Genomic DNA, 23577 nt, shown 5'->3' with positions numbered 1-23577 from the left:
ACCAGAAATTATAAAAAAATGTAAAACATTCCTTGTATGCAAGCATGTAATCACAATAAATGAATACAAAGCACAATATCCAAATTGATAATACTACAAACACAAAATATTCAAATCCAATGTCCAAAATCTAAAATACAAACTAGAAATTTGAAAGTTACAACAAACAATATTAATGTTCAAAGTGTAAAAAACATTAAATTGGCATAAGAAATTAAGAAGTCCAAAGCATAATTAAAAAGCATAGTGAAGTTCATTTCCAATTTCTCATAAACCTCTTCTTCCCCTTCATCCGAATCCAAATCCAAATCCATTATATCTTCAAATGTATCGTTACAATAGAAAATTAGAATTAAGTAAATGAAATTGAATAGATAATGAAATATAACCCCACCATTGTCCACCAGTACTGTACGCCTATGTTTCATAGCTATGTTTCATATGCGTGAGATCAAAGCTATTGAAATATAACCCCACGTCCCCATCATTGTCCACCAGTAGTAAATCCAATCCAGCCTCAAACAAATTCTCAAGGTTAACACTAACATAAACATTACCACCAGCCCCACCATTGGCCAATACGTTATCGGGTATACATAATTTCATAGGAGTACATAATCGAAAAATTTTACAATGGAAAGGATAATATAAAACAAAGGCGAAAAGGAAATGGGTTCACGAGATAGAGAGACCAAAAACCTAAGTCGCAAGCCAAAGAAAAAAAAAAGAACTATACATCAAATCATCAATTGTAGGTGGAAGTAATCATACCGACAATTAGCAACATAGAAATATAGAGAATAGAAGCTTACCATGGTTGATTATAGAAATCTAGCATCTCCTCTCCAGCAACAAGCTTCAATTCTTTACTCTGCCGGAGACTGACTAAAACCAAGAAAGAAAGCCCGCGACAGGAGATAGAGTTTGTGAGAGACGAGATTGTGAGCTGAAAGACGAGAGAAGCAATCAAGTTATCAACGTATTTGGCTAGGGTTTTTTTTTTTTTGCCCCAAATCTGAGAGAGTGAGATAGAGTTAGAGAGAGTCAGAGAGATTGTGAGAGACAATGAGGGTGAGTAAATGAGATGAGAGAAGAATGAGAGACTGAAGTGAAAAAACGATGAGAAATGTAAAAAACGACATTATTAAAATTTTTTTACAGAATTAGTACGGTCGGTTCGGTTTATAACCGAATCTTAAAAGGCTCAACCGAAACCGAACCGCAATGGAGGAATCCGGTTTGGTTATCCAAACTGACTTTGTCGGTTACACGTGGCGCCTTATTTTTCAATTTTGGAGCGGTCGGTTTCGGTTTTACGGTTTTTTTGTACAGCCCTAGACACCACGGTCAAAAGTGAAGAGGGGAGAACAGGGAATCTCAACTGTGGGAGTCAAATTACTGTCGAAATAAATTATCCCAAAAAAATTACTGTAGAAATAAGTTTGAAAAGTGAAACTAAGAGAGGGGGTCTAAAACTCATTCAGTAGTTCCATTTAAGATGGGCTGCCTATTTAATTTGAATTAAATGTTTGTTTCATATATTTATCTCTGATTCTGAACCATGATTCATAATTCTCTACAGTATTTTTCTCTCATAAAAAACACACGTAAAATGAAAATAATTCTAAATCATGATTCTAAATCTATAAACCAAACGTCCACTTAATTCGGCAGTTCCGTTTAAGATGGGTTGCCCATTTAATTTGAATTAAATGTCTAACCAAACACACTTGAATTGTGAATCCGCTCGAACTGAGCTGAACAGGTCTAAACCAACGTACAAAGACCCAATATGTTTGTTTAGACATTAGAATAGAATGGAATAGTATAAATTTTTACTAAACTACCCCTTTCATTTTATTCATTAATAATGTATTTAAGCTAACTTTAAATATTTTCAAGTTATTTTTTACCTTGATGTTTAAAGTGAATATTTTATTTGATATATAACCAGTATTCAAATAATTTTAATTTTGATATATGTATCACTGGTCAAGAGCTCCAAAAACCATAAGAATTAAGAATTTGCTTAAACTGTAGCTATCTTGTCCATCATCATTAGGACTTTTGGCCTTCAGTGATCACAAATACTTAATCACTTATGATTATAGAGATCATAACAAGGATCTTAGGTTTAAACGTTTTAATGTGTTGGATCATCTACTAGAGGTAAGCACAGAGCATACTAGTTAGGAGGAGAACTATTATAACATAGAGAAAGAAATTTAGAATTTCAAAGAAGAAGATCAGTGATTAACAACTCGTTATAGATAAATACATAATATTATTCTTCAGAAATGTGTACAAAGTTCTCTGCCTCTAGCAGGCTGAGAGCTTTGCCTTTTATAGCTGAAGCTTAATTACAGACTTTTTACAAGAGATGAGGTTCATGATTACGAGATAGGATTCTTATCTAGAAAAGACAAACACCATTATTACAAGATAAGGCTTACATCTAAAGGATAGATGTACATGTCGACATATTTTACCAAGTGCATGCCAGCTGGGGAGGATAGGGGTCTTAGCTACTGTTTTGGTCAGGAGATAAGTTCGAGTTTTCCCAATCTGATTAGTCAAAATTCACTGAACCACAAAGATGATAGTACTAAGGCTTCTGTCGTTTGTTGAGTGATGAGTCATCTTCTAGGTGCTGTGAATCTTGGAATAGTTGAGGTTTTGATGTGAAAGTTTCTGTGTCTATAGGTAAGCTACAATTACTTACAGTGAAGATGTTGTACTGTCCATAGACTTCAATGAGTGGATCTATTGCAGAACTGGCACATGTATGTGGAATAGCCTTTGGCTTGTATCTATTTTCTCTACACAGATATTTGATGAGATCTTTTTTGACTTCTTCGAATGATCTAGGATAGTCAAAACTAGTGTACCATGGATAGACAATGTTTTGTGTGTACAATGTCTGGGTTTTTGAGCTGATCAGGTATGGCTGATGTATGATGAAAATTGTGTGCACTTGTTGAACTTCTGCTGAAGAGAATGTCCAAACTCTGTGTTTCTGAAGGAGTCTTGATGTTTCTTCTCTCCACCACATGAGTGGGGAGAACATTTTCAAGAGTTTCCATAAAGGAGATCCTTCATTGTTGTGGTCATGAAGTTGTATATAGAACTGCATGAGTGGACAGTTGAGAGCAATTTAATATAAGACTGTTTGGCACCATAAGTACCAGATATCATCTTCTGTGATTAGGCTGAAAGGATGGAGATTGTAAGTGGCCAAATACGGTTGGTCTATGTTGTATAGATCATTAGTTTGGGGGTTATGGGTTCCATTACAGATGTTGGTCAGGTAATAAAAGAGATGGGTTTTGGCATAAAATTGGATCTGGTCAGGTCTAAGTGAATTGCCTAGATCAGGAGGAAAACAATGTCCATTTTCTACTGGAACACATAATGGTGTGTTTGTTGCCATGAGGATTAGTGGAAAGGTTTTACATGAGGTGATGATTTGAACTGGTTTGGGTCGAGTCAGTAGGTCAGAGATGAGATTGTGATGGCCTTTTTATATGCTTAACAAAAAAGTCATATCTTACAAACCAGTTTTTGAGTCTGAGCAATTACAGGTCAGGAAAGGTCATGAATTGTTTATGCAGACCTTAAAATTATAACCCTCAATCAAATTTTTGAATTTCATACTTTATCGCAAAAATCTCCTTGTATATAGTGTAATAGTATTTTTCTGATCCTTGAACTGACCACTGGCATGTCCACAGTAATGCTTCTTGCTTTTAATTTCTTCAATGAGAATGCCCCCCAATAATGATCACTTGCGCCTATTTGCAGAACTCTTTTTCCCTTGCTTGGAATCTTTAAAGGAGGAGGTGACTGAGCTACTTTCTTCAGGGCTATGATAACGTCTGTCTGTTCTTTTTCCCACTGAGGAGGATTCTTTTTTAGCATATTTGACAGCTGGCTAGTGTGTTCAGACACGCGAAGGATAAAGTCTCTGAGATAATTGACGATTCCTAAAAATTGTTGAATCTGCTTTATAGTAAGGTGTTTATCTGGAAACGTCAATAGTTCTTGAGCTACGTGTGGGCCAGGTTGAAACTTTTCTTAAGATATTTACATCCCTAAAAATTCAATTTGAGTTTGTCTAATTTGACTCTTCTTTTCGGATAGCATGATGCCATATTGGTCCACAATCTGGTAGAATTAGGCCAATAAAACTTTATGGGCCTCTGCTTCTTTTGAAAACAATAAGATATCATTAATGTAGATCAAGGCACAGTACAGGATGGGCTCAAATATTTGAGTCATTGTTCCTTGGAACAGAGATGGAGCCGTCTTGTGGCCAAAAGGCAAAACTCGCTAGTACTTAGCATCTGGAATGCAGATTGTTGTTTTAGGCCTATCTTTTGGATCAATTCACAGTTGCCAAAATGCTCCCTTGAGATCAAATTTTGAGAAGACCTAAGCATCTTTCAGATGAGTGAATAGAGAGCTGGTTTTTGGAATTGGAAAATGTCATCTTTTAAGAAAAAACTCAAATGCTTGTAATCAATCACCAACATTTTCTTTCCATGGACTTGTTTTGATCTCTTTTCTACATAGAATGCTTGGCAAGCCCAATCAGACTTAGTGGGTTCGATCAATCCTTGTTGGAGGAATTGTGAGCATTCTTTTCAGGCTAAGGCTAGATCAAATGGAGTCATGCTTGGGTGAGTAGCCTTAGTTGGATTGATGTCTTCATTCTTTTTAAAGGGCAACTATATGAAGAACTTCTGATTTTTTTTCATAGAGAATTGGGATGTTGAAACTGATCATGACTGTCAGCACAGAATTTCAGAAGCTTATCTTAAATTTTCTCATAATCAATTGGAGCTTCTTTAATTGAGAACATCTTTGGAATGGTTGAATAAAGCTTAAATTGCCTTTTGTACTTCAATCCTGTAGGAAGGATCTGAAGGTTTTTTGCTTGGTAGTAAACATCCATTCCAACGAGAAGATCCTTGTCCGGCAACCTGTTACCAAGAATTTGTGTCCATATAATACATCCAGGAAAGAACTTGATGCCAACTTTTGAATTGGTAATCAATTCTGCCTTGAATACTTGATCATCAGCAACCTTGAAGTATTCTATATGAGGAGTCTAAAAATCACGGGGAATGATTTTTGGATTCATCATTGTTCTACTGGCACCTATATCCATGTATTCGACTAAGTTGACTAGATTGTCATATTTTGAAGTAAGGATTTGAACTTCAACATTTGGCGTAGGAGGAGTTGGAACAATTAGGGAAAATTGTTCCATCTTGTAGAATGGAATGTGATAGTCTGCTCCTTCCTCTGTATCATCAAGGCTGAAATCATCTTGATCTGATTCTGGGATGGCAAAAACAGTTTCCACATCTAGCTCTTCTTGTTCTGAGAATAGGGATTCTAGATCAATATCTTTCTTGCTTCGATCCACTGAGTTAGTTTGCAGCTGTTGGATAATCCTAACTGATTTGGCAGATTTCTTAGGACAATTTTTTAAAAAGTGTTGTTTTTCTCCGCAGTTAAAATAACGGTCCGACTTTAGTCTACAACGTCTTTTCTTTCTAAAAAACCTGTATTTCTTCCCATCCTTTTTGATTATTTTTGGTCCGTGAGAGCATTTTGGAGGGCCACAAAAACACCTATTTTCTTTGCATTTGATATGTATATATAGTTTTTTGCATGCCTTCTTGAACTTGGATCTTTCTTTCATCATGGAGGAAAATAATTCTTGAGTTTCACAAAGCTTGTTTAGAGCTGCTAATACCAATTGATGAATTTCCCTTATGGAGATATCTTTCAGTTCTCTCTTGGTTGCAAGCAAAGACTGTTGGAGTTATGGCTATAATTCTTAAGGAATGGAGGCCATGTATACTTGGCGAAGGTTGGGATCATTGAATCCGTTGAGCGGGTAATATCACCGAGACATTCTTTGAAAATGAAATTCAATGTCTTTCCTTTTTAAAGAACAACATTTCATCTCAAAGTATTCTTGACGCATCTGCTTGTCTATCAAGTTATAGTCTCCAATGAATTCCTGGTATATGAGTCTAAGAATTCCTGTCGCACTATCTTCCTTGATAAATTGAAGTTGTCTATATCCTCCGAGACTTTAGAACCAATCTCTGAGAGTACCAGTAAAATCTGGAGGAAAATTCTTTAAGGACAGCTTCTAATTCTGCTCCAGGCTTTAACACCTGCAAATCGATCCATGCTCCGAATTCATTGATTTTGTCTCTCCATTGGTTTGGAGAAACTTTGTCAAAACTAAACCAGGGACCAGCTATTGGCTTAGAGAAAGCATTCTCTTATCGTTGTTGTGCATCAGGGGATTCTTCTATTATATGAGAACATGGCCCTTCCATTTCTTCACAGGTCTGTTGTTCATTTGACCCCGTAGAGGTAGCCATTAGTAGCTGTGTAATGTCTATGGTTTCTCCTGATTCTTCCGAATCCTCAGAGCTTTCTACTGTTTCAAATGATTCCGAATCTGATTCTAAATGTTCTGAAACCTCTTTTAATCCTGAAGAGAGTACCATGTGAGCTGGGGAATATTCTAAGTTTTCCCCCTTTTCTTTTGTAGTAGGTTTGGTCTTTTGTGGAGGTGGCTCATCTTCTTCCGCTGATAAACTCATTTTGGAAGTTTTATGTGTTGAAGAAGTTGGCTTTGCTGAAGTAGTTGGTTTTGACCAAGTCGGGTCTCTGTAGACTTCATGAGTCATTTTGAAGATCTTTCATTAGTCGGGCTGAGTTGGGTATGAGTATGAAGGAAAGAATGAAGGTCTAAAGGGAGGAAGTTGTTAAGAAGGAGGATCGAACATTCTCATTTATCTTTTATCGAAGTCTTCATCAATCTGTTTGAGCTAAGCCTTTAGCCTCTAGATCTATGCTTCTTTTATGTCAAATTCTAGTCCAAAGTACCTCTGGTTGATGAGGTTCTTTAAATCAGAATCTAACTGTTTGATTTTTGACTGGAGGCTATTTTAGAGTCTCCGAACATCATCGCTGAGGCTGTCAAGCTTCTTGTCAGTGAGATTGGACTAGCTATAACCCTGTCAACCTTTGTTTCAATCTTTTGTAAGACCTGGTTTTGGGCTCTGGCATTTTGAGTTTGTCAGTTCAGAACTTTTTCTGCCTGGGATGGAGGTTTTGGTTTCCCATCTGGCAGTATTTCTGTTGGCTGAACAAATGGCTGAGAAACCACCTTGGTTGTCTGATCTATCTATCTTTCAAGAACTGGAAAATCTTGATCATATGATGAAAACATCATACATGGTGCCACATCTGAAGTGGATGAATCCTCATGTTTGTTTTTGACAACCCATGGACTATCTGGATGATACTGTCTTCTGGTTGTTTGAGGCTTGCAAACTCCTTTCTTCTTTCTTCTTCTACTGCTTGGACGATCATCTTCTTCATCGTCTTCATGGTGCATCCAACAATCGCAGTCTGGATCACACATAGAGGGATCACAATCCCATATGAAATGACCATCAATCTTATTGGTGTAGATCTTAGACCCGTCTGTTTTGAAACTATTGACAAGGATGTCTTCTTGTGTCGACACTGGCCTAATCATCAAGGATTGGAAGACTTCTGGTGTTTTATTGGGACCTTTATCAATATGTTTGAAGACAGTTTTTATCTTTCCGTCTTCAAATTGAATTAAGGTTGGATCAGACGTTTGGATGGGTTTGTGGTTCTGATGTAACTTTTCGTAGTTAGTGAACCATTCTAAGGGCATGAGCTTTGTCATCTCTTCTCGGGAGAGTTGTCTACGAATCTGCAAAATAGTTGGCACTTCATTTTCTCTTTTTGTTGTAATAAGCAAAGTATCTGGGACATGGCCTGGAACCGGGAGGTCAAGTGTATGGTTCTGAATTCTATAGATTGATGGAATGTGGCTATGCATGAGGATGGATTTTTTGCACCAGAAATTTGGAGTTAAACTTTAAGACATGTGGACAAGTGTGGGTCCTTAAGTAGGATATTGAAGTTTGAAAAAAAGGATAATAGGATGCTACCAGCATGGAGTGTGGACAAAGTGGTTCCTATTACTGCATGTTCGTACTTAGTATATCTAGTATCTATGAGTGCTAAGTGAATAGTGACAGGTAATCCTTTCCTACCATGGAGGGTTAGGATGAGCCTGATTGCTCCGAAATAGAGATGAGTATGGCCTTCAACAGCCTATCGAGAAATGAGCTCCTTTGGAATTTCAAGATCGATGTACTGTTCTTGAGTGGTGCTGGGAACAAAACACTTATTCAACCTGGAAAACTTAATGTATTCTTTTATGACAAGTCTGGTATTGGTGATAAGTTGTCTAATATTACGACGGTGTCTCCTAAAAACATTATATGGATTTAATAAAGAAGGGATTGACTCTTGAACTATGGTAGTTTCAGGGATGTAAGAGTATTCTACTAGGTTTTCTATTTTGCGGGCAAGGGATTTTTTTACAGGGGTTAGGAATAGTAATGGATGAGGATAGCCTGGCTGGTTCTAAAAGCGGGGATGTTTTCTGGGTTGTAGTCATGTGTGTGTGGTTTCCTCTCTTACTCTTCTTCATTCCTCACCTCTATATCATAATATTCTCCTGCTTCACAAAACTCTTATGAAGTCGTCGAGCCACCATTTTGACTCTGATACCATCACTCAACAAACGACATAAGCCTTAGTACTATCATCTTTGTGGTTCAGTAGATTCTGACTCATCAGATTGGGAAAACTTAAACTTATCTCCTGACCAATACAGTAGATAAGACCCTATCCTCTCCTGCTGGCATGCACTTTGTAAAATATGTCGACATGTACATCTATCCTTTAGGTTTAAGCCTTATCTTGTAATAATGGTGTTTGTCTTTTCTAGATAAGAATCCTATCTCGTAATCATGAACCTCATCTCTTGTAAAAAGTCTGTAACTAAGCTTCGGCTATAAAAGGCGAAGCTCTCAGCTTGCTAGAGGCAGAGAACCTTGTACACATTTCTGAAGAATAATATTATATGTATTTCTCTATAATGAATTTCTATCACTAATCTTCTTCTCTGAAATTTTAAATTTCTTTCTCTATGTTATAATAGTTCTGCTCCTAACTAGTATGCTCTGTGCTTGCCTCTAGTAAAGGATCCAGCACATCAGAACGTTTAAGTCTAAGATTCTTGCTATGATCTCCATAATCATAAGTGATTAAGTATTTGTGATCACTGAAGGCCAAAAGTCCTAATGATGATGGACAAGATGGCTACAGTTTAAGCAGATTCTTAATTCTTATGGTTTTTGGAGCTCGGTCAATGATGGTATCGACAAAATAGAAAAACAAAAATATTCTAACATAAAAGGTCTAAAATATATTCTGCATAATTAAATCGACAAATAGTAAAACATAAACCAAATACTTAAATATGTCTCTTCAAATTTATTGTCGTCAGCAAAAACTAGAGGAAAAGAGTATTTATACTAAATTTTTTAATATTGGGAGGGATAATTTAGAGAGAGAATTTTAACAATTTGATGGGGAATTGTTATTCTTAAGTTTTTTTGCCCAACTAAACATAAGAATGAATGGATTTTAGGAATTGTCATTTTATTTCATTAGTCATTCCATCAAACCAAACGTACCCTTAGTTGTTAAAGATGTCGTTTTTCTTATTAAGTGTTGTTTTAGTGGGTATAAAAGGGAAGTTGAGGGACTGAGTGGAAGGGGTATTGTTTTACTGAGGACAACAGAGCGTGGGAAGCCAAGATACGGAGAGTAACACCACTGATGGAGATCACAGTACTAGTTTCTATTATTATGTCAGGCGCAAATACAGAAACTAGGATATTATCTTTTTTATTATTATTATATTTAGTTTTTGGTAACTAGTATATTTTCTTAAGTTAATTTCCTATTATGTTTTGTTTTCCCGATTGTACTTAGTTTCCTAATTGCGTTTAGTTTTCAATTAATATTTGAATTACCTATCTATAAATAGGCCTAGTATTGATCATTATATTTTTCAAGAACTTATTGATTGATAATACAATTATTCAGATTTCCTCTCTCTAAACTTGTTCTCTCTCTCTCTCTAAATTCTCCTTTTCTTTCTCTCTTCTTCTCTTTCTTCTTCTTCTCTCTCTTTTCCTTATTCTGTCCCACATCAACCACTGTTTTAGGGTTCTTGATTGGTGATTGTAATTTTGTGATTGTTCTCAATAGGATTTGCACGCTTCAGTTCAATTTCTCAATATTTGTGCTTGGTATCCTAACACAATGAGTTTCAGAAAGGTTGAAAAATATATCAATGAACTCATTAGTTGCGACTTTAAATGGAACTTGGACAGAAGTGTTATGAATTAATGTAGCAACAGTCAACTGATTACCTAGAACAGTCTTGAGATCAGGCAAAATTACTCCATAACTCCTTTACCCTTGTCCTTGAGCAATTGATCAACAGGTCCTTCTGATGTTTTTTTATCTGAAGATGACGAGGTATTGAGGACGCAATGTCTTATTGCTTGCCTGAATTCCTCCTCATCATGCTGATAAAGAAGACGGAAAGCACACCGCTGCACGCATAAACCTCGCTTGTCGCTTCGAAAGGAAGCCTCCATGACTCTGCACTCGTTTAGTGGATATGGTGCTAGACGAAGTGCTTCGTCAAACCACTGTCTCGGTAAAAAGGATAACCACATTAATCCTCCGTGATATAACATACTCAAGTCTTCCTGGGTTGTTTGATGGTAATGAGGAGGTTCAATACTGCCCCTCTCAGTTCCAAACTGACAAGTTAGAGTAATATGAGCAACAGTTTCTGCATCTGAATTGCTGTCAATATATGTAGTCTCCAGGTCCGAAAAGTAAGCACACATAGTGAAACCTAACCAATTATTTTCATGACTTATATCTGGCGGTAGATGGATCTTCCCAGAAGAATTGAAGCTGTACTGATCGCGGAACCACTCTTGAATTTCAACAGCAAGGAAACATGAGTTGTATATTGAGTTTTGATGGAATTCCTGGAAGAAAATATTTCAACATGATATTGATCAGCCTGATAAACATTGATGAGAGAGAGAGAGAGAGAGAGAGACCTCATTTGATGTTTGATGAAATGTGGATTGATAACTAGTATTTTCATTAAGATCTCTAGAGCTAGAACTGTTTTCCGAATCATTTGCATATAGTGTAGTATTCTGCTCATCAGTAATCCCAAAGCTAGTTTCATCCAAAGTGTCAAAGATTGAGGTTGAACATTCACGCATTGCACGCCTAAAGTCTTTCACATCTTGATGGTACAATAGGCGGATTCCACACATATTCACTATCAATCCAGGACAGGAACTAAAAATTCTGGCCTGTAAATTCCTTCGTTGATTCAACTCTGTAAGAAACTCACGAGGTAAGTACGTTAGCCAGATGAATCCCCGGACATGTAACCACTTATATCTGTCTTTGGTTACAGAGAAACACGGGACAGGATTCAAACAATTCCTATCGGCTGACAAGTGACACAGAAGGTCCACATACGTTTCTGAAAATGCATTTGGATGCTCATTGACAAGAAAAGAAGCACATACAGCAAGTCCCGCCCAACTGCTATCATCATACAGATGTGGAGGTAGTTCAATTGCCATTCTGGACTTGCTACTCCGATCTAGGAACCACTCTAGAATTTCCTTTTGAGGGAAACAAAAATTGTACACTTGCATAGGATCAAAGTAATTTGAAACAGAAATCAGATTTCCTCCTACACTAAGCGTGATAAACAAGCCATTATCCATGGAAAATTTTTCAAACACAAACTTCAGCTTATGTTTCCATCTATCCGCTGAGTTCCTTCCAAAGCGTAGAACCATATCAGGCATTATGTGGAAATGACAGAAACTTAAATTATCTAAATGATAATTCATATCCCTTTGTTGCAAAATGTTCAAAACAAACGCCTCAGAATGGGCTAACATTGGCCCAAGTTCAGGAGAAATCCTGTTATGTGTACGATAGAACCTATATTTCTCCAATGTAGTAGAGACGTCTTTAGCCAAAGGGTCCGTACTTGTTAGCAGCTTCTGCAAGGATTGAAGAAGCGACCTATAAACATAAAGAGCACTTGTGTTAATTAAGCTGGGGTAATCAAATCGAATTTTGTAAAATGATTAAAGAAAGAAAATTTGCTGTCATAGAATTTAACCATTCGCTTCTGAATACACCAGCGGGTTCTTTATGAGTTTCATCTTTGCGAAGGAACTCTTCGGCCTCCTGAACATATAATTTAGCTCTGTCGTGGAGGAGTTGAAGGAGAGATGGTTCCACTGATGCCAAGGAAATCATCTCCTGGATGAATGATTCCGAATCTTTCTCATATAGTAACCTAGTCCCACATAATAAAACGCTAAAGTCTATCTTCACATTTTCAGCTGGAGCAGCAGGTCTAAACAGAACACTAATACCCTGGCATTGATTCAACTGCTTTGGGAAGGACTCACGGGGTATATGAGATACAACTAAAAAGGACTGAACAAAACCAAGTATGGTCAAGGAATATGTTAGGATGGGTAATGGTATTCCGCCGTTATTGGTTCCATGGACATACAAATCAACAAAAAGCAAGGAAGAATTTTCTGATGGATCAGGCCTTTCACATATAGCATAAACATCAAGTCCTACCCATCTCTCGTTATCATATAAACTTGGAGGAAGATAACAAATTGTTGTGTCCCCTACACAATGATGTGAGAACCAGTATGAAAGCGTTACACGAGGAAAGACAAAAGAAAATCGGTTGTGCGCAGAACGGCCCTGTGTAATATGTAAAAGCATCAAAAATTTGTGTGAGAGTGGCAGAGACTGAGAGAACCTTTTTTTCTTGCTTTAAAAGAAAACAAGAACTGAAAGAGAGGGAACAAGAGACAGAGAACTAATAACCTCAAAGAGCCTTGAAAGCAATGTGTATGTATCTCTTCTCATCTGGATGGAGCAGTCATCAACGGAGTCCTTCGAACTTGAGTTTGGGTCGTTAGTTGTCAAAGTTTGGTCTACATCATCTTGTTGTGGCTCTGATGAAGTATAATCCTGAGCCATGCTGGATTTTTTATAGTTGCCATGTTCTCTTAGTTCTCTTGCTGCATCTAACAATTTCTTACAATGTATGAATTTCGAATCCAAATTTTGAAACTCAGTAAAAGTTTCGGAAAGTTTTTGGCTAAACTCTTGCACATCTTGCTCAAATATTATATGCAACCCACACATTTTTATCTTCATATCTTGTCTCTCTGTTAAAACTAAAGCTCCAAAAACACTACTTGCTTCATTCAAATATTTTTTGTTGAACCTTCCACGAGGACGGTAGCAACAAACGCCATATGATCCAGCCCCAGGCACTTTAAAGTTGGGCAATAATGAAAGTTTCTCCCCTTCATCAGTGTGAAAAAGACAGGCAGTCTTTTGTTGTTCCGAATCTTGGTGAATGTCATTCTGCTCCTTAATTTCTAAAGCAAAGAAAAGAGCAAATCCTTTCCTCATACCAAAATTATCTTCTGGGGATAACTTGATCGTTATGGAAGAACCTTTACTACTCCATTTGCTACACCACTCAGGATTACTTCTAGCTGGATAAGGAAAAATAATGTCGAATGGTCTTCCATGTTTAATTTGATCCTGCAAAAATAAATAAATAAATAAATAAAACAAAGAAGGCTTTTATTCTTATATATTTATTAGAGAGAGAGGGAGAGAGAGAGAGAGACCTCAACATATTTTGGAAAGAGCAGATCAACATATTCTTCCGGCATAATTGGCCCATCATCATCAAAACTCAATGATGTTCTGCAATCTATGAAATGGAGTCCTTTGTCCGAAATAAATACTTCCACGTCATGATAATGCGAAAGCTCATTATTCAACTTAGGACAATTTCGTGCATATAAATACTTGAGACTTAATGGAAGAGGATTTGGCAACCAAAGAAGCTCGCCGCAATCGGATAAGTCAAGTTCCATTAGCTTGGAAAGTTGAGAGAAGCTTGCGGGTATAGTCCTAAAGTTGTTTCCACTCAGGTATAAATACTGCAGTGAGGATAAACAGCCAATATCATTAGGTATAGCTCCTTCTTCTAGATGACATTGGCTCAGATCTAAAGATACCAGAGATGTTAAGCCTGCAAATGAACTAGGCAACTGCAAGTTAATTAATTGGGAGTAGTGTTGATCTGTTGGCAACAAACAACAACAAATGAGTGATTTCCATGATCTGTGGTGCGTTACAGATGAAACGTCGTTGTTACTTCCTCGGAATGATACGTATTTAAGGTTCTCTAGGCATTGAACTGAGGAAGGAACTTTCCTTAGAGCAGTTCCATTTGCATATAACTCTTCCAACTCTTTCAAGCTTCCTAGGTTTTCTGGTAGTTGATCAATCCTAGAGCAACCAGAGAGACGGAGAGTTCTAAGAGCTGTCAAACTGCAAAGTTCATTACTTGGAAGGCTTGAAAGGTTTTTGCAGTTGCTTAAGTCTAACAGAGTAAGTCCAATCAAGCGATTTATTGAAACTGGAAGCTCCCATATAGCTGTACCGTCCAAGTAAAGTTGGGACAAATTTTTCATATCTTCCACTATCTCCGGAAATTTATTCAGATTCCAACATCCCGAAAGAATAAACGTCTTAAGAGATGTCAAGCTGATTTTGTCAGGAAGCTTCTCAAGACATTTACAGCCATTCAGATTCAATAAAACAAGATTTCTAAGAACTCCGATTGATGGGTGAACCTCTTTTAACTTTCCACAACCGTCAAGGATTAGAATCTCAAGATTTGGGGCCTTAGTGAAATCTGGAGTATTGGTCAAGTAATAACAATCGCTAAGATCAATCGATATCAACATTCCTAGACGCTGTCAGAAGTAAATAGAAAAAAATATATATTATTGATCTTATATAGTTCAGTAAGAAATGATAAACATGTTAATTAATAGCCCTGAGTCATGCTTGAGAAAATTTAAGTTAGAAGAACAAGAAGGATTTTTAGGCCTCGGGTAGAGAGAGATTGAGACAGTTTAGAGTGAAAAATTCTTAGATTTATTAGTTACTAGTTTGAAAATACATAAATAATAATAAAGATCAGCAAGTAAATTATATCTTACTATAGTTTCCGACTTCCACAGTTGTTCAATGCGGCTGTTAGGCATGCTGAGTTCAACGAGCTTATCAAGTTGAAAATTTGATGGCAATGATTTTAGAGGACATCCATGCCATTCTAGAAGCCGTAAACTTTTGGGGAGAAAATATTCTTGGCATCCCACAACTTTGATATTGCAAATCTTCAGAAATCGAAGATTTTTCAACTCTAAGAATGCATCATAATTCAAGTGCACCTCTTTTTCTTTCCCAAGCAACGTTTTGAAATACCGCCGCTCCGCTCCTCCGGCTGACTACACAAGAGGATGTAGCTTTCTTGTATAAGTGGGTTACATAAAATTGTTAAAGTTTTGATCCTTTGGAAGACCATACCAAATATGTTACGAGTGACAAAATTATTATAATTTTGTAAGGATTTGAGCTGATGACCTTTTGATGTTAATTTACCGATTCATATAAAAATCGTAAAGTATTATACTGTGATACAAGGAAACTAAGTCATTTTGAGTTCCATATTCCACTAAGTTGTACGCAACTTATCAATTTTTTGTCTTTTGAAATTACTTATTCAATGTTTAAAGGCCTACTTTTAAGCGTTTTTACATCTTTAGCTTTAAAAAGCTTTTATGTTTTTGAATTTGTTTATGTAATAGCTAAATAAAAATATAATAATTTTTAAAGAAAAGTTGAAACCGTGAATTCCCTCTTGATTGGCTCAATCGCCGGTTCCATTTCCTTAGAAACTGACATAACGAATAGCACTAATCTTTCCCCATCAATTTTAAACTTATAAAGAACACTTTGATGAGTTTACTATTTCTTTGTTCCTTTTAGATCACGTACCTGCTCTGACGGTGACAAGTGGCGTTGGAAAATCCTAACCGGTGTATTATTTTTGAGCTCTGAGAACAGGTCGGCATTGAAGAGCATTTCTTCTTTTTCTTGAGAATCTAGGAATATACCCTGAACAGCGTTTGTTCCCTGAATATACAAAATAAGTTACTTCCTTCGTTAAAATATGGATAACGTAGCAAAAATCTTAACTATTTACTTCCTTCGTTTGACAACTCACGTATAATACAACGGTTAATATAAAAAAGTGATTCTATGTGTACATTAATTGCAATATATATGCACGCACTAAATATGCAGCATATAAAAAGCATGAATTTGTCGTCAAATAGTACCTTGTTTTCTCCAAGCCAAAAAAAAAAAAAAAGGTACCTTATTTTCAGTAAGAACGTGATAGGAATCCTTGTGAAGCCACAGCCTGCTACATTTTCCAGGATCTTCCAGAGATTCTTCTCGAACAATTTCCCATCCCATTTGCTGTAGTAAATCATGCATCCATAATTTTCCTCCTTCATCAAATATTAAAGACTTTTCATTGAGGACCCTTAAACCAATTGTGGGGTGGAACTTGCAACTGTCAAATATTTTCTTGACGCGAACAATGTCCTCTCCTTTGAAGAAACAAGCAATGTCCAAAAACATTTGCTTCTCTGTGTGCTCTAGTCCATCGTAACTCAGTCGAAGTGTTTTATAAATTTCGCTTTTAGGGTTCTCCCTTAGACGATTTATTGTGCCTAACCATTCATCTTTATCTCTTCCATACAAGAAGGAACCCAAAACTTCAAGTGCTAAAGGAAGTCCATTAGCATATTTTACCACATTCTTCGACATCTCATTATAGTCGTCATCTTCGGGGCAATCTTGGTTGAAGGCTTTCTGACTAAAGAGTTGAAGAGCTTCAACATCATTTAACTTTTCAACCTCAAATACAATGTTACCATAAATCTTCAACAAGTGTTTGTCTCGAGTCGTTACAATGATTCTACTTCCTGAACCAAACCATTTATGCTGACCACCTGCCCTACCAACTAAAGCTTCTAGTTGTTTCAATTGATCCACATCGTCTAGAACAACAAGAACCCTTTTAGAATGCAATGCTCTTTCTAACACATGATCCATTCCCATGTCATCCATTTGTATCTTTGCCTGGTTTTCGACCAATATATCGTAGAGACGGGTTTGTATACGAACTATACCATGTTTTTGGGATTCCTCTCTAACATTTGCAAGGAAACAACTTGCTTCAAATTGGTCATGGATCCTTTTGAAAACTTGTTTAGCTATAGTTGTCTTACCTATCCCTCCCGCTCCCCAAATCCCAATAGTGCGAACTTCATCTGACCCGATATCTAAATATGAATCCATTTTCGTTATGCGAGAATCTATTCCAACCAAGTCCTTGTTAACACTTGAGAATACGAGGTTCAATTTACTTAAAATAGTTTTAGCTATTTCCTGAATAACTTCAGACTCGTGCCTGCAAAACAAAACAACTCAAATACAGCTATAAATGTTGAAATATATAGACAAAAGAAAAAATCAGTGGTCTCAGATCCAAAGTATTTGCACCAATATTCCTTAAATTTACTATACGAAAAATTACACTGACACCCCCATAACTTTTGTCAATATTATAGTGACACCCCTTCAACCAACTGTACGTAATTACCAAGTCGTCCCCTAAATTATTAAAATTTTAAAAAATATCCAAAATCCCTTCTTTAAAGAAAAAACAAAACAAAACAAAAAGCGTGGAGTTTTTGAATTCCTTTATCCCTAATTTTACAAAAACAGATGTATATTTTTATCATATTAAAGTATCACGACATTTAAAATAATTTAATAGTCAAATGGATGTCATGGCAAAAAAAAAAATCAAAAATCAATAATCAAAAATCAATAATGGTATTCCATCCCATTGGATGAAATCTCCATCACTCACAAAATGGTGGATTCTACTTTACACACTTGGGGTCCACCTTGTGTGAGTGGTAGAGTGGTAGGATTTTAACTCCATAGAGATGAATAGGGTGTTAAAAAAATATTGATGAAAGAGTACTTGTGGTCGTAATATTGTAAGAAATAATACTCAAAAAACCTATGTGTCAAGCCGAAATACCCTGTTTGCCCTTTTTATTATACAAATACCCAAAACACCTCATGTGTTTATAAAATCATATCCAAAATAACATTTGAAGCAATTAAATTTTTGTCACACGAAGATTACCCTTCTCCACCTTTATTAAATACAATTTAAAACATTATCAAATCAAAATATTAAATAAAATAAATTTTTGATTTAAATAAAAATTAATCTTAAAAAATGAAAAACACTCAAAATAATTGAAGCATTTGTTTGATTAAAATATATTTTAAAATTTATTTAACTTTTCAATTAAATCATATCTAAAATAACATTTCATATAGATTGGGAAGGTTAATCTTGATATTTCAAAAAGTTAATTGCTTCAAGTGATATTTTGAGTAAGGTTTTATAAACACATAGAGTGTTTTGGGCAGTTGAATAATAAAAAAGACACAAATGGTATTTAAACAAAGTACAAGGAACATTTTATGTATGAAAAACCCTTTTTCATCCAAACAAGGATTTCTCCCCATTACTCACATTCAGTAGGGTCTGACCCTACTCAATGTGAGTAATGGGGAGAAATTCCCGTTTGGATGAAAAAACTAACTCATGTGTTCCTTTGTTCCTGTCCTTTTTCATGTCCCTCCAGTAATATTATAACACATCAATTAAAGATTCTTATCATGTCAATTAAAAAGGCATGACGTGGTATGTTATTATGGAAGGGACACGGAAAGGAACAGGAAAAAGGGGACATATGAACCCAATCTTGGAGGAGTAGCATTGCTCTTTAAGTATTTTCCCTATTAATAACATTAGGAGCCAGGAGGTGCCAAGTGTAACTTTATTTTTTCTTTTTTTTCTCTCTTTACTATGGCATATAGAAATAATGACAGAAGCAAAAGATCGATGGGTTTTTACCTGTTTGTCAAATCCCAACCGGAGACACTAGCTAAATCAGTTAAAGCTTTCCTCCACTTCTTTACCTTACCCATATTGTCTTTGAAGTCTTGTTCATGCTTCTCAAAGGCTGCCAAAAACTCCCCCTTTTGTTTCCTCACGTTGGACGGATCCACCCCGTGGAAAACCGGCAAGACTGTTTGCTCCATGCTTTTCTTGCATTCGGCAATCTTCTGGAGTTCATCCAAGCACCATGTGGAGGAAGCATAATCTCTCGAGAAAATAACGACTGCGAATCTCGATTCTTCGATCGATCTCAACAGCTCTGGAGCGATATCTTTTCCCCTCTCAAGCTTTTCATCATCCCTGAAGACATCAATCCCTTTTCGCTTCAAAGTATTGTATAAATGGTCCGTGAAACCCCTGCGAGTATCCTCCCCTCTGAAACTCAGGAAAACATCTCGTTTCCAGCGATGACTACTTGAGAGGAAGGAATTGGAGACGCTTGTGTTGCTCATTTCAGATGTCTAGTCTAGATAGTGTGTACTATTGACCACCAAGAAATCAATAAGAACTGGAGTTAGGCCGGTTTGGAATATAGTTTTCTGCTTTTACGTATGTTAAAGCATTAGATGAAGAGAAACAACTATTGTTTTGGGTAAAATATATGAAAAGGGGACTTTCTCTGGCAGAACTAGAAAAAATAAACTCTCGGTAGTTTTTTTTCTCAGCTACTAGATTTATATCAAAGACTGTATGATCTGCGTACCTTTTCAATCTAACGTGATTTTGACTTGATTCAACTCATAAAAACTGACATTACTAGAAGGACTATCCTACCAGAGCAACTCCCATAAAAAAAAAGAACTTATTTTTTTTATTTAAGATGAGTTTTTAACCTGTTAAAAGATAAGACGATAGCTTGGCAAACCATTGTCTTTTCAACCGTCGTTAAATGTTATCAACGGTTTATAAACGTCGTTAAAGCTGTTTAAAAAGTCATCTTATGCCGTTGTGACTTTAGACGACTGTTTTTGGAAAAGCCGTCATCTAAAGTAACATTTTACTACTTTAGATGACGGTTTTTGAAAAAGACATCGTCTAAAGTTTTTTTTTTTTTAAAGAAAAATGTTTTTGCTGCACTAAATGCATCATATTTAATATGTATAACAAGTTGAACAATAAGAAAAAAATGAACATAATATTTTTTTTGCTGGAAACAAAAAAAAAGGATCAAATATAATAAGAAGAATATTAACTTAACTTTACAACATAATAAAAAAAAAGGATCAATTTATAAAGAAATAAAAAAAGATCAAATAACCGGATACTCAAATATATGTTCTAACATAAAAAGAAGAAAAGGCCTCCAATCCACTTGTATACTCAAAATGATGATGTAATAAGAGATAGATATATAGTTTGCTTACCGTGTAAACAATAGTAGATTTTATAACCTTCTATCAAAAGTACACTCCTTGAGTACAGTATGTAGAGCATAATGTGTCCACCCTCTTCCTAATCTTCAGAATTAAATCTGTGTGAATGATACCCAACGACAAAAGCAATTAACCATACCTCACCTGAGAATCAGACAGAAGAAAATCCCAACCGAAGACAACATAATCCAAAATGCTCTTTGGGTATTTCACTCAAATAGAAGCCAAGAAGAAAAGCAACATTAATAAGTGCAAGAAGAAAAGCAAATATGGGGAATCCAAGAAAAAAATTTGTTTTAGGCGTTTTGTCAAACAACTTGTGTTCAGACCAATGAATTCATCATAAACTGGGTTTTGTAAAGCTCCAACACAAACACTTCGACTAACTCCAAAATTCTGTAACAACAAAACTCAATAGAAAATCAATAGAAGCTATTAATCCTATAAATTTCTCACATGGGAACTACAAACAGAATTTCCTGACAAGGACAGATTGTCCAAGCCGCTTAGAGATAGCAAATCTGCACATATAAACATTTCAACCACATAAATAAAAGAAGATTATAACTAATTGGACAAATGTAAACAATCTTGAAACTGAAAACCTCTTCAAAAATCATGCCGTCTTGAACACTATGGTAATCTTTATCGCCATCATAAGAATCAAACCAGGCCTCTTCAGCACTTCATGCCAATAGATGCCATTACATTGTACAAGATATGAGAAGTAAGGCCATTAAAATAAATTAATAAATAAGTAAAATTCAGGCACATTACTTGTCTTCTGAGAATGCTAATGTTTGGTAACAAAATACTGACAAAGCAAGACCAGTTTATCAGTGAGAGAGAATCTCTCAAAAGGATAATTCTTACAGTAATGAAAAAAGACAATTCTTTTCACAGAAAATCTTAAAAAAAAAAAAAAAAAAAAAAAAAAAAAAAAACAGAGAGAGAGAGAGAACATATTCAAATGAACCTCGCATACAAGTTTTAAAAATTAAAAATTTGGAAAAAAAAAAAAAAAAGACGGTAAAACACAGAAAATCTGCCCAAAAGCAAAGAGAATTTCAATCACACCCGACTATGATTCTAATAATTTGTTTAGGTGACGATAAGGTAATAGCTGAACAACAGAAAATCAATAGAGAATTAAGGCTTACTGCAACCAGTGCAATCGAAAAGTATCCCTTCTTCAAACAACGTGTTTTCCAGGGCCTCGTATAACCAAAAGAAGTGATAAATAATAAAGGGCATGTTGTTTTATTTAAAAAACTCAAAAAAAAAAATTTTTAATTTTAATTTTATTTAATTTTATGTTTTTTTAAGTTTTAATTTTATTTAATTTTATTTAACTTTATTCAAGTTACAACTTTAAATTAAATTATAAAAATTTAATTTAAAAATTACACTCAAGTTACACTCTAAAAAAATAACTCAAAATTCTGGTGCAGAGATGGAATTTGCAAATTTATGTCTTCATAGCATTATCACGATCAAAGTAGTTGGATTTGTGATCAGCAAATGATGACCACAAATTAATAATCCTTCGATGTCTACGGCCCCACTTGCGCAAGTTGTATAAATATATATACATATATATAAATATATATGTTTTTTTTAATCATTACATTTTTTGAATCGTTATTATTAAATATAAAAATTTAATTATATAAATTCAATTTTATTTATTATTATTAATTTTTTTAATTAATTATTTAATTTATTATAACCGTCAGATATTATTAATAAGTAAATATTTGAATAACTATTAATACTCATAATTAATAAAATGACTGAATAAGAAATTTTAAATGAAAATCTCTCAACTTACACTTTATTTTAACCCATCACACGGCCTCCCTCGTTAATGCAACGTTTGGTAGGAAGGAAGAAAAAGAGAGGCAAAGAAAATATATAAAGGAAAGAACATGTGAAAGGGAGAAAGATAGTTTGGTTTACCTTTATCCTGTTTGGTATGATAAAAAAAAGAAAATGAGTCTTTAATTAAATTATCATCTTTTTAATTATCTGATATTATTTTAGTTTTAAAATATGACAAAAATGTACTTTAACTAATTTAGACATGACATAATATTTTCTCTTCAAAAATCTATTTATCCTTTTTTTCTCATACTTTTCACACAAAAATAAAAAATAAAAAAGTCATTTTTTATTTTTCTCTCATTTTATATTAAATTAAAAAATTACTTTTATTTTTATTTTTTATTTTTAATTGTGCCAAACATTATTTTAAAATCATTTTCATTTTTTGTTCTTAAAAAACATGAAAAATAAAAACAAGAATAATTCTAAACACGACGTAAATATCACCCTCAAAACTAGGAAACTTTATTTTAGTCTTTTTCAATTTGTTAATAAAGTATATAAAAAGGTTGAGTTTTTTAAAAAATAAAAATCCTGACAATAAAAACTTAAGGTCAATATTTGCAATTTTCCTAATTTTTTATTCAAGGCTTACCAAATGAGCCAATAATGAGCACAATGATTTTTTCACCAAGAAAATTAAAGATCTTTGTCACTTTCTTTTTTCTTTTTTTTTTTTTTTTTGATTAGGAGCGGAAGAATTTGAATTTAGCACTTATGATGTCGGACAAACATAACACTTCAAAATTTTAAGTGGGATAAACCAAAAACTTAGTAAGGTTTTACATACAAAGTTTAAAGGAAAAAGAAAAACAAAAAAAGGTTTAGGTGAGAAGATCATCTACGCTCGATTGTATAGGACTCTTTCTTGATTTTCTGCAACTACAGACCAACTTTCACTCCACAAAAAGCTCAAAAAAGACTATTAAAGCACAAAAAAATGGTATCTAGTATGTACCTCTTAAATTTTAGGATCATTCACAATTTATCTCTCAAACTTTTAAAATGCTCACCTTACCTCTTGATTTTCAACTAATCCCACAAAACTCATTTTGTTATTGTTAAAAACAAATAGAAAAGACTGTCTTTTTCTGTTTTGTTGTAAAAAAAAAATTTAACAGAAACACCACGTTATCACGTTACCTCCATTCTCTCGTTTACTTTTAGCATAAATTTTATAAGAGTGGGTTAAAGATATTTAAAGTTCAGTAATAAAATGAGAGTTCTTGCAAAGGACAACAACAATAACATTAATAAAGGACTTTTGTAGTTTGTACATTGTTAATATACTAACAATAAGCA

At 34.8% G+C, this 23577-nt stretch overlaps 1 protein-coding gene across 1 annotated transcript; it reads right to left on the bottom strand.

Annotated features, from left to right (window-relative positions):
* Positions 1–361: 361 nt before the first annotated feature.
* LOC21385980 lies at positions 362–21610 on the bottom strand. Its single transcript, XM_010105907.2, has 12 exons — positions 21552–21610; positions 20383–20489; positions 18974–19498; positions 16336–17440; positions 15955–16092; positions 15117–15404; positions 13728–14867; positions 12907–13638; positions 12173–12780; positions 11076–12072; positions 10365–11000; positions 362–946 (listed from the first exon to the last, which is right to left on the bottom strand). Exons 3-11 carry the CDS (start codon positions 19468–19470, stop codon positions 10392–10394), a joined length of 6114 nt encoding a protein of 2037 aa, XP_010104209.1. The 5' UTR covers positions 19471–19498; positions 20383–20489; positions 21552–21610; the 3' UTR covers positions 362–946; positions 10365–10391.
* Between the last annotated feature and the right edge of the window lie 1967 nt (positions 21611–23577).

This window comes from Morus notabilis, unplaced genomic scaffold (genome assembly GCF_000414095.1).
Source record: "Morus notabilis unplaced genomic scaffold, ASM41409v2 Scaffold1662, whole genome shotgun sequence".
Lineage (NCBI taxonomy): Eukaryota > Viridiplantae > Streptophyta > Magnoliopsida > Rosales > Moraceae > Morus > Morus notabilis.
The sequence above is the reverse complement of the archived record's forward strand: the minus strand, read 5'-3'. Positions and strand labels throughout refer to the sequence as shown.